Source organism: Liolophura sinensis, chromosome 1, assembly GCF_032854445.1.
Source record: "Liolophura sinensis isolate JHLJ2023 chromosome 1, CUHK_Ljap_v2, whole genome shotgun sequence".
NCBI lineage: Eukaryota > Metazoa > Mollusca > Polyplacophora > Chitonida > Chitonidae > Liolophura > Liolophura sinensis.
The window spans coordinates 16,820,829-16,833,386 of record NC_088295.1 but is presented as its reverse complement, the minus strand read 5'-3'; the positions used below and the strand labels follow the sequence as shown (position 1 = coordinate 16,833,386).

Here is a 12,558-nt window from a genome sequence, read left to right as displayed (position 1 = left end):
ACCTGACACCTCCAGGAAGGTAAACTAGCCAACGTCCACCCCGTGGGTGTTGTACTTTACACCTGCAGGAAGGTAATTTAGCCACCGTCCTCCTCGTGGATGTTGTACCTGACACCTGCAGGAAGGTAAACTAGCCACCGTCCTCCTCATGGATGTTGTACCTAATACCTGCAGAAAGGTAAATTAGCCACCGTCCTCCTCGTGGATGTTGTACTTTATACCAGTAGGAAGGTAAACTAGTCACCGTCCTCCTCATGGATGTTGTACTTTATAGCTAAAGGAAGGTAAACTGGTCACCGTCCTCCTCGTGGATGTTGAACTTTATACATGTAGGAAGGTAAATCGGCCACTGTCCTTCTCGTGGATGTTGTACTTTATAACTATAGGAAGATAAATTTTCAACCGTCCTCCTCGTGGATGTGGTACCTTATACGTATGGGAAAGCAACTTAACCACCGTCTTCCTCATCGATGTTGCACTTTATACCAGTGGGAATGTAAATTAGCCACCGTCCTCCTCGTGGATGTTGTACTTCATAACTATATGAAGGTAAATTAGCCACCGTCCTCCTCATGGATGTTGTACCTTATGCCTATGGGAAAGCAAATTAGCCACCGTCCTCTTCGTGGATGTTGTACCTCATGCCTACAGGGAGGTAAGTTAGCCACCGTCCTCCTCATGGATGTTGTACTTTATACCTATAGTAAGGTAAATTAGCCACCGTCTTCTTCGTAGATGTTGTACCTGATACCTGCAGGAAGGTAAACTGGTCACCGTCCTCCTCGTGGATGTTGTACTTTACACCTGCAGGAAGGTAAATTAGCCACTGTCCTTTTCGTGGATGTTGTACTTTACACCTGCAGGAAGTTAAATTAGCCACCGTCCTCCTTATGGATGTTGTATCTTATACCTGCAGGAAGGTAAATTAGCCACCGTCCTCCTCATGGATGTTGTACCTTATACCGGCAGGAAGTTATATTAGCCACCGTCCTCTTCATGGATGTTGTACCTGATACCTGCAGTAAAGTAAAGTAGCCACCATCCTCCTCGTGGAGGTTCTACCGGATACCTATATGAAGGTAAACTAGCAACCGTTCTCCTCGTGAATGTTGTACTTTATACCTATATGAAGGTAAATTAGCCACCGTCCTCCTCGTGGATGTTGTACCTTATACCTATGGGAAAGCAAATTAGCCACCGTCCTCCTCGTGGATGTTGTACCTCATGCCTACATGAAGGTAAGTTAGCCACCGTACTCCTCGTGGATGTTGTACCTTATACCTACATGGAGGTAAATTAGGCACATTCCTCCTCGTGGATGTTGTACCTGACACCTCCAGAAAGGTAAACTAGCCAACGTTCTCCTCGTGGATGTTGTACTTTACACCTGAGGAAAGGTAAATTAGCCACCGTCCTCCTCGTGGATATTGTACCTAATACCTGCAGGAAGGTAAATTGGCCACCGCCCTCCTCATGGATGTTGTATTTTGTACCTATAGTAAGGTAAATTAGCCTCCATCTTCTTTGTAGATGTTGTACCTGATACCTGCAGGACGGTAAACTGGTCACCGTCCTCCTCGTGGATGTTGTACTTTACACCTGCAGGAAGGTAAATTAGCCACTGTCCTTTTCGTGGATGTTGTACCTGATACCTGCAGGAAGGTAAACTGGTCACCGTCCTCCTCATGGATGTTGTACCTTATACCTGCAGGAAGGTAAATTAGCGACCGTCCTCCTCGTGGAGGTTCTACCTGATACCTATAGGAAGGTAAACCAGCAACCGTCCTCCTCGTGGATGTTGTACTACCGGTATATAGCTATAGGAAGGTAAATTAGCCACCGCCCTCCTCGTGGATGTTGTACTTTATACCTATATGAAGGTAAATTAGCCACCGTCCTCCTCGTGGATGTTGTACCTTTTACCTGGAGGAAGTTAAATTAGCCACTGTCCTTCTCGTGGATGTTGTATCTTATACCAGTAGGAAGGTAAATTAGCCACCGTCCTCCTCGTGGATGTTATACTTTATACCTATGGGGAGGTGAACTAGGCAAGGTCCTCCTCGTGGATCTTTAATATTTTTTTTTCCAGTTAGTGATGGAGGATTATTAGGTTACTAATTAACAATGACACATTAGAGAAGGTCTTCAGGGTTACAGTAATGTCTGTGTTATCGGATAATAAGGGGTTTAAAGTGTTGAGAATTTATCTGCTCGGCTATAGGCCTATATAAATATATTGGCCTATAGTCTCGTACCTTGCCCAGTTATTCGTAAACGAACAAGTTACATGTTCCGTTCTGCTCATGGATGTCCGTTCTCCTCGTGGACGTTCTGCTCATGGATGGCGGCTGCCCGAGTAGCACTGGGCAGCCGCCATCCATGAGCAGAACGTCCACGAGGAGAACGGACATCCATGAGCAGAACGGAACAAGTAACTTGTTCGTTTACGAATAATTGGGCAAGGTACGAGACTATAGGCCTGTATATTTATATAGGCCTATAGCCGAGCAGATAAATTCTCAACACTTTAAACCCCTTATTATCCGAAAACACAGACATTACTGTAACCCTGAAGACCTTCTCTAATGTGTCATTGTTAATTAGTAACCTAATAGTCCTCCATCACTAACTGGAAGAAAAAATATTAAAGATCCACGAGGAGGACCTTGCCTAGTTCACCTCTCCATAGGTATAAAGTATAACATCCACGAGGAGGACGGTGGCTAATTTACCTTCCTGCTGGTATAAGATACAACATCCACGAGAAGGACAGTGGCTAATTTACCTTCCTCCAGGTAAAAGGTACAACATCCACGAGGAGGACGGTGGCTAATTTACCCTCATATAGGTATAAAGTACAACATCCACGAGGAGGACGGTGGCTAATTTACCTTCCTATAGCCATAAAGTACAACATCCACGAGGAGGACGGTTGCTAGTTTACCTTCCTATAGGTATCAGGTAGAACCTCCACGAGGAGGACGGTGGCTACTTTACCTTACTGCAGGTATCAGGTACAACATCCACGAGGAGGACGGTGGCTAATTTAACTTCCTGCCGGTATAAGGTACAACACCCATGAGGAGGACGGTGGCTAATTTACCATTCTGCAGGTATAAGGTACAACATGCATGAGGAGGACGGTGACCAGTTTACCTTCCTGCAGGTATCAGGTACAACATCCACGAGGAGGACGGTGGCTAATTTAACTTCCTGCCGGTATAAGGTACAACACCCATGAGGAGGACGGTGGCTAATTTACCATTCTGCAGGTATAAGGTACAACATCCATGAGGAGGACGGTGCCTAATTTACCTTTCTGCAGGTGTAGAGTACAACATCCATGAGGAGGACGGTGACTAATTTACCATTCTGCAGGTGTGAAGCACAACATCCATGAGGAGGACGGTGGCTAATTTACCTTTCTGCAGGTGTAAAGTACAACATCCACGAGGAGGACGTTGGCTAATTTACCTTTCTGCAGGTGTGAAGTAAAACATCCATGAGGAGGACGGTGGCTAATTTACCTTTCTGCAGGTGTAAAGTACAACATCCACGATGAGGACGGTGACTAATTTACCTTCCTGCAGGTGTAAAGTACAACATCCACGAGGAGGACGGTGACTAGTTTACCTTTCTCCAGGTGTAAAGTACAACATCCACGAGGAGGACGGTGACCAGTTTACCTTCCTGCAGGTATCAGGTACAACATCTACAAAGAACACGGAGGCTAATTTACCTTCATATAGGTATAAAGTACAACATCCACGAGGAGGACGGTGGCTAGTTTACCTTTCTATAGGTATAAATTTCAACATCCACAAGGAGGACGGTGACTACTTTACCTTCCTACTGGTATAAAGTACAACATCCACGAGGAGGACGGTGGCTAATTTACCTTCCTACATATATAAAATTCAACATCCACGAGGAGGACGGTGATCAGTTTACCTTCCTATAGGTATAGAGTACAACATCCACGAGGAGGACGGTGGCTAATTTACCTTCCTATAGGTATAAAGTTCAACATCCACGAGGAGGACGGTGGCTGATTTACCTTCCTATAGGTATAAAGTACAACATCCACGAGGAGGACGGTGGCTAGTTTACCTTCATATAGTTATAAAGTACAACATCCACGAGGAGGACGGTGGCTAATTTACCTTCATATAGGTATAAAGTACAACATCCACGCGGAGGACGGTGGCTAATTTACCTTCCTATAGCTATAAAGTACAACATCCATGAGGAGGACGGTTGCTAGTTTACCTTCCTAAAGGTATCAGTTAGAAACTCCACGAGGAGGACGGTGGCTACTTTACTTTACTGCATGTATCAGGTACAACATCCATGAGGAGGACGTTGGCTAATTTACCTTCCTACATGTATAAAATTCAACATCCACGAGGAGGACGGTGACCAGTTTACCTTCCTATAGCTATAGAGTTCAACATCCATGAGGAGGACGGTGGCTAATTTACCTTCCTATAGGTGTAAAGTACATCATCCATGAGGAGGACGGTGGCTAATTTACATTCCTACTGGTATAAAGTACAACATCCATGAGGAAGACGGTGGTTAAGTTGCTTTCCCATACGTATAAGGTACCACATCCACGAGGAGGACGGTGGAAAATTTATCTTCCTATAGTTATAAAGTACAACATCCACGAGAAGAACAGTGGCTTATTAACCTTCCTACATGTATAAAATTCAACATCCACGAGGAGGACGGTGGCTACTTTACTTTACTGCATGTATCAGGTACAACATCCATGAGGAGGACGGTGGCTAATTTACCTTCCTACATGTATAAAATTCAACATCCACGAGGAGGACGGTGACTAGTTTACCTTTCTATAGGTATAAAGTTCAACATCCACGAGTAGGACGGTGGCTGATTTACCTTCATATAGGTATAAAGTACAACATCCACGAGGAGGACGGTGGCTAGTTTACCTTTCTATAGGTATAAAGTTCAACATCCACGAAGAGGACGGTGACTAGTTTACCTTCCTATAGCTATAGAGTACAACATCCATGAGAAGGACGGTGGCTAATTTACCTTCATATAGGTATAAAGTACAACATCCACGAGGAGGACGGTGGCTGATTTACCTTCCTATAGGTATAAAGTTCAACCTTTATAGGTATAAAGTTTTCCATCCTTCAGGTATGCAGTACAACATTGATGATTACCAAATTAACTTCTAATAAAGATTTAACTGATTGATTGACACACACTTATGAGGACAATAGATAAGTTATATGTCGTTTTGGTACAGCTAAAATCTATATGCGGAGGACTGTTGCCTTGTTTATTTCTGAGAAATATATATAACATATAATGTATAAGTATGTATGTAAGGTGATGGATACCAGGGTTTGTTACATGTTTAGGAAACTTTTTTAAAACTAAGTATTAGCCCGATTTGAATGGAAGCCCTATAAGTTATATAATAGCTCTTCGCCAGCCTGATCACACTTGTGTGGTAATTAACCATATGTTGTTATTTGTTACTTAGAAATGTTATATGTTTTATGTACATGATTATTATTATTGCTTTATTCTGTGTACAGTAAACTTCTGACGCTTAATGTTGTAATCCCTTTTGATCTCTGCCTGTGCATAGCTGTTCACAGCGCTCTTGTTGTCAATTAACGTTCAATGGCCATTTAATTAGTATGTAAAAACTTGCAGAGATATAAAGCCTGGCGAATTGTTACGCTCAGTTCCTTGATAAGGACAAACAAGGTCTTTGCTGCTGTTGTATAGCCTTATTTATAACCCCAAAAATACACATATGTAGCTTGAGACCACAATTTGTAAAGTGCGAAAAACATTGAATATTTAAGAAAGCTTATTTTGCCAAAGATATCAAGTAAGTTTTTCAGAGTTTACTTCTTAACACACCCCACACATTATTTCCTCTTATGGCAGAGAAAGGTTCAAGCGTCTAAATTCTGTGTGTCTGACCTCTGACTTTCATGCATGACCCAGTTTATTTTGTTATACCGCAGAAGCTTACATCCACATATATCAGATTTCACTGGTGGACAAGTGATCGCCCGCTTTATTGCTCCTGAATTCTCTAAGTGAAAACTGCTGTAACTTTCTCATACCCAGAACTGTTTTCTTTGACCTAAGCAAGATGCATTTATTACTACTATTATTAAGTTTTAAAAAATAAAATGATCAGAATCATAAAAATCCACACATCACAAAATATTTCTTAACAAATATGTGTACAGGCAAAAGAATGCAACAATACAGGTGTATGTAAATATACCGTCAATGTAATTATGTAACTCAATTCGCATTAAAATTCGCCTTTCCCTGCCCGACAACCAAGCAGCAGAAGATCCATGTATAATACAATATGAATTGGGGTCGGGCTTTTTGAATAGCGCTTTGATTTTATTAATACAATGAATGAAATCCTCATGAAATGGCTGAAAAGGAAGTATGTCAAGTAAATACCATTTCATTTGTACTACCTAGCACATTGGGCCTACTATAGTGCTTGAAAGGCATATCTGCAGTGTCGTGATAACTTTTGTTATGGTTGAAGAATTTAAAATGTACTTCGGACCAATATCTTCATCTTAGAAATTAAGTAGGACTATTTTATTTTGTTCATATGGACATGTTGTCTCACATGAATGATCTTGATGTCTCCTAATCCCAATTTACTTGGAATTCGACGGTGGAAAGTTATTTCCAGAAAAATTAACGAGTTCTATCATGTACGAGTTTGTTTATGTTTTTCGGACGCCAGAGCAATACAATATTTGGAAAAACTCGATGCTGATAGAGGTATAAATGATTTTCTAATTCAATTATAAGATAAAACATTTTCAGTTAAAGTTAAAAACGTGGAGTTTCTAAGAACATTCAGTATATAGGCCTGCTCTTTCTACACTTTTATACCTCCGTGCATCACTTGCCACAATGTCTAAACAAAACAAATTTATGGGTAACTTCCGTGTGTCTGGACCGTGGAAAGCCGAGGTGGCGGTGTGTTTGTAAACACAGTTTCCCATCGCTTGTCTGCTGAAGTAATACTATCTCAGGGTGACTTGTTAGCTTTGCAGTTTGGCTAATGTAGTACATAGCTTTTATAAAAGCTTTCCACTTTTCCGACGAGTTTATTTCTGGACGCTGCAATGTAACAATGACAGCACACCAACCTGTCGTGATTCAGTCTGTGGATGAATTGTTAAGTTGTGTAAAAAGTTGCAAGGATTGTTGTAAAGGAGACTATATTTCATTCCATTGTCCGTTATGTCCACCGTCAAAGTTCAAGCCAACAAGGAAGAAGAAAGCAGAGAACCATTTGAGAGCTGTACACTGGAAAGCACGCGTTGAGGGACAAAATGGTACGTAAAATTAAGCATCAATACGTTTCATTCATCTAAAATACTGTGTACATATATAGTTATCGTCTGCGGCTTTATATGATAGGCGAGCTTTTTGATTAACTTTTCATGTTAAAAAAAATAGATACATTCCCTGTCAATGAGATGATATGTTCTTCAATTATTTTTCTACACCTTTTTTCGAAATGTATACTCCTAGTGGTCATCCAGACGTATATGCAGATTAATCGGCTCTGTAGGTGACGCCAATTTAAAATATTCTTCCACTGATGAGGCAGAGTAAAATAGGTATCAAAGCAAATCTAAACTTACAGATCTTATTTTCGTGATTGGCCCCGGCGATGGATGTAAAACAAAAAGATGCCATCAACTTCCGGTCGGGCAAATGCAAGTGTCTAATTTGCAAGGGAAAAAATAACTAACACAAATAGATCAGATCATCTATGCCTGCAATTGAACTTCTACTCAATGGCCTAATGTGAATAGTAGTTGTGTAGTGTTTGTGTACATATTCTCTCTATTAGACCAACAGATTAGTCATTTGGCGTGTATGTTTTAATACCACACAATGTCAAGAACGCTCCCGCTGCGCTAACCGTAACTCGAAAGCCAACAGATGTTTTTCTTACATAATGCATGAACGGTGGCAAAAATTTTAATGCCAATCACTGGAAAACTATTCATCTGTAATAATTTGATACGAGAGAAGAGCACAATTTGTCCTGCTGACCAACTTTCAACATTGCACCATTACTGCTTTTCGCATCGTGTCTCAAAAATCAGAATAAAGTGTGCCTAAAAGCGAAAACTTCTTTAGAACCAAAACAAAGCCACATTCGTGGTTAGCTATTTATGCCTAATGCATGAACAGTAGGTAAATTGTGGTCAAACTTTTTAAGCTATAACAAAGCTAGAACAAAAGCAAAGCCAGATTCATAATCTATTTGTCAAATTACACTGTATATATTCACACAAGAAATTGGATCAGCTCTGCACGGGTTTAAACTTCTTTCCAAAGGCTTCACTGTGCGAGCAATCTAATTAGGCTTTAAGTCTGCGCTATATATTACAGTCCATGCACATATGTCCATAAAATTGACCGCCATCACATGGGCTGTAAATTGAGCTGTTTTTGAGGCGTAAAACACCATTGAAATAAATAACTAAATTATCACAATGTTCAAAAGACGTGTTTATTTTTGTAGGTAAAAGTGCCGTTCTTTGCCATCTAAATGAACACAGTTCTTCACGGCATTTCCATTGCACGTCATGTTGAAGGATAATTATTCGCAAAGAGAACACTAATTAAGGAAATGCATTTCAAATCTGAATTGAATATTATACTCGTGTATATCTGCATTGTGGTGCTTGGGGCGACAAATGCTGGGCATGACTGAACATTGTTGCATGTCTTAGGGTTAAGGTCTTTGTCTTGAACATATTCTTTCCGATACGTTTTGCTTTAGAATGTGTAACGATGTGGGCGTCGATTTTGATAAGTGTTGCAGTCATTTCTCGTATGTTTTCAAGAAAGATACAACTTTTGTGATGTATTGATTTCTGTAGGTTTTCGTCAGAAGACTTACAAGTGTCCAGGATTATTCCATTTGCGGACGAGGAACTCAACAATGAGGAGCAGGATTCCAACATGTTTATTTGTGTATCTGATGTCATTTCACAGGTATGGATAAGGGAGCAGTTGTCATGCAGGTGACATTGATTTGTTTATTTGATTGGTGTTTTACGCCGTACTCAAGAATATTTCACTTATACGACGGCGGCCAGCATTATGGTGGGAGGAAACCGGTCACAGCCCGGGAGAAACCCACGACCATCCGCAGGTTGCTGGCAGACCTTCCCACGTACGGCCGGAGAGGAAGCCAGCATGAGCTGGACGAACTCACAGCGACCGCATTGGTGAGAGACTCCTAAGTCATTACGCTGCGCTAGCGCGCTAACCGACTGAGCCACGAAGGCCCCAGGTGACATTGAGGGATATACTCAAAATGTTTAGAAATAACAGGTGGGTCTGAGCCTCAAGTATTCAGCATCAGTAGAAAAATATCATTAAACTGTGTCTGACAATTTTTGGATTTTTAACCAACTTAAACACAATGTTTGGATTGTATATATATATGCCGCATAATGTTGATATTTCAGGTTGATGTGATCGACCAGTATGTGGAAGGCTTGTTGACAGACAGAGGTTCAAAGTGGTATGTATAGCTTAAATCTGTACACTTCATTTATTTTCTTTGTCTTTTACATATTTTTCTATATTTCCTCATATGTGTAGGCGCATTCTGGAGTTTCGCACAGTGACTGGTGTGAACAACAATTAGCTTAGGAATACCTACACATTTTTCTGCGCAATTATAATTTACAGACACAGTGTATTTAATTGACCCTTGTATTTGACTATATACAGTAGTTTTAAACATATGATCATTTCTGTCTTTCCCTATTCTTCTATAGTGGCGTGCAGCACCACTGTACATTCATATCACACAAACTCGAAAGATTTCGCTGCTATTTGAAGAATAGTTGCTGCGATACAAATAATTAATTTGTTACATGACATATAGTTTAATGTATTGTTTCACATCATACAGCCACACTTGATGGTAGCATGTGATTTCATAAAGATCCTCATGCACTTCATCGCCCGGGATATATTATTATGTATCTAAAACGAGTGTTTTAGAGTGTTTCACTGTGTTATATTGATAGCTTCTCCTAACCCCTTCCTCGTACAACTGTATACATGATTATGTGTTTATCTAGGTCCGAGAGCTCTGAGCTGGAGATTTTCTTGACAAATCCGAGAAGGGAATTTCTAAAGGGCTTTGGTTTCGGTTATGTCTTGGACTTGGTACGTAAAAGTGTGATTTCGGTGTATAAATTGTTTATAAATTGATACTGACTTTTTCGCTTAGCTTGATGTATATGTACTGAAAATACCCTTTGTATGGAAAAAGCCGTGTTACTATATTTATATATGTTTTACGTACCAAAAACAACGCTGCGAGACTTTGGAATTTTGTAAATGTTTTGTGAGTAAATTATGGCCATTCTGGGTGTTTTTTCGAATGGGTATGCGTATGGTACTTAATAAGATTTTCTCTTTTAGGCTTATACATATCTCGAAGCCTATGTGGAAAAAAAGTTCTTCAAATTGAAGCCTAGGGACAAACGGTACGTATAGGTACATGTAGGTAGGGTGGTTGCCAGTAATCCCGGTCTTCTCCATGCACGTTTCAAATAATCATGCCTATAAGGGTTTTTTGTTACAGTACAGATCTGGGATGTTCTGTTTGTTTATTGTCACAACTTGTTTTGGTCCAAGAGTGAAGAAGAAAGTGACTGATTCATTGCTGCTTACATGGAGCGTGATTAAATTATGCGAAACAATCAGCATATGCTTTTGTATACCTTGTCTGTATATGTGCATTGGAAATAGGCCATGATTATCTTTCACTGTGTGATTATATTGTTGTGTGAAACATTGCTTCAGGCGCCCCGCCACATCTGGATTTGTACACAAGCTAGCCCAGCTACCAGGAACCGAGCGAATTCAGAAGATTTTAAATGTGGATGGGTTTGTATTTACCTTGTGTTTTATCTGTCTGTTTTTATTTTTTGGTATAATTAGATATGGCTATTTTGGCTCCAGTTATGCATGGAGTAGTATCGGAATGGCTTTCCAGCTTTCAAGTTATCTATATACAGACAGTTCAAATGTGTATAAACATTTGACAAGGCTAAAGCCATAAAACGGGGCCTCCGTGGCTCAGTCGGTTAGCGCGCTAGCGCAGCGTAATGACCCAGGAGCCTCTCACCAATGCGGTCGCTGTGAGTTCAAGTCCAGCTCGTGCTGGCTTCCTCTCCGGCCGTATGTGGGAAGGTCTGCCAGCAACCTGCAGATGGTCGTGGGTTTCCCCCGGGCTGTGCCCGGTTTCCACCCACCATAATACTGGCCGCCGTCGTATAAGTGAAATATTCTTGAGTACGGCGTAAAACACCAATCAAATAAATAAATAAATAAATAAAGCCATAAAAAAGGAGGAAAGTAACTAAGAATATTGCAGTCATCAAGTAGTCATTTACATGTAGATGTGTGTTTAATTATTTATCATTATAATTTCATAATTTTGTTCCGCGCATGACTTGCTAAAAAGTGTGCAGGCATATATGTTTAATTAGTAGCAATATATATACATTTCCAGATTTCAGTCTTTTACAAATGAAATAGGAAGCCTTTAACAGGATTGCATTCTGTTCACATTTTTTTCTTTGTAGGTACGAAGGGACAGTCAGGAATAGGAGATGTAAGGAAGCTTTGGTTCGGGATGTAGTCGCACTGCTTGTATCCAACAAACTGCACATATCTTTACCAGAAGCAAGACGAAGATGCTGTCAAACTGAACATTCATCGTTACACACGGCACTTAAAAAAAGTGAACAATTAAGAGCACACGGCTTAATCAGCAGTACCGAGTCGTAAATGGCATGCTGTGTGTGTAAATAATAGATGACCGATGAGTTGACAATGTGTATTTTATACCATTGTTATCATTGTATCATGGCTATATGCCTTGTACATATAGCCTACACCTATAATGTATTTTTCATTCCACCTCCATACCATTCATTGCTTCACTTACACATGTATAGAATCTTAGAATGTACAAGAGAGTTAATACACTAATAAACTTGCCTAGGGTACTGCAGCATATGTAATGAAACACAACTTTTATCCGTACATCTCAGTAAAGCGTTCTTCAGTTTATAATAGTTTTTCTGTAAAGGTTTTTGCAAACCGGATGAATACAATGCTGTAACCATTTTTAGGGAAAGGAACTTGTTGAATTAGAGTTTCTGTTGGCAAACTCTCCATGGGCGGTGGGTTATGGCACTGCGACAGGGCTCCTTAAAATACATATATTTAAACTAGAATGTGGTTGTTGACTTTTCTATTCAACTGTCCGGAATTGGTGGTCACTGGATTTCTCATATTGGATGATTCGAGGATTATATTCTAAGGCTCTGTGAAAACTTTCTCATCTACGTACATGTAGAGAAAGGCAAACTCGGTTTGTCCTCGTTCGTGTTGGGCTTTTCCCATCTGCGGAGAAAAAGGATGGTAAATTAGTCACCGTCCTCCTCGTGGATTTTGTAC

At 40.4% G+C, this 12,558-nt stretch overlaps 1 protein-coding gene across 1 annotated transcript; it reads left to right on the top strand.

Moving 5' to 3' along the window:
* Positions 1 to 5,140: 5,140 nt before the first annotated feature.
* Positions 5,141 to 12,298, top strand: LOC135480681 (uncharacterized). Its single transcript, XM_064760585.1, has 7 exons — positions 5,141 to 7,379; positions 8,946 to 9,060; positions 9,540 to 9,595; positions 10,164 to 10,251; positions 10,510 to 10,574; positions 10,894 to 10,977; positions 11,679 to 12,298. The coding sequence occupies exons 2-7, from the start codon at positions 9,028 to 9,030 to the stop codon at positions 11,881 to 11,883; spliced, it is 531 nt and encodes a 176-aa protein (XP_064616655.1). The 5' UTR covers positions 5,141 to 7,379; positions 8,946 to 9,027; the 3' UTR covers positions 11,884 to 12,298.
* The last annotated feature ends 260 nt before the right edge of the window (positions 12,299 to 12,558 follow it).

What these genes read in the sequence shown, in the direction of transcription:
- LOC135480681 (XM_064760585.1), top strand. Translation starts at nt 9,028, where the DNA reads ATGTTTATTTGTGTATCTGATGTCATTTCACAG. An exon ending in ACAGACAGAGGTTCAAAGTG is followed by an intron (nt 9,596 to 10,163) that starts GTATGTATAGCT and finishes GTGTTTATCTAG; the next exon opens with GTCCGAGAGCTCTGAGCTGG. An exon ending in AAGATTTTAAATGTGGATGG is followed by an intron (nt 10,978 to 11,678) that starts GTTTGTATTTAC and finishes TTTTCTTTGTAG; the next exon opens with GTACGAAGGGACAGTCAGGA.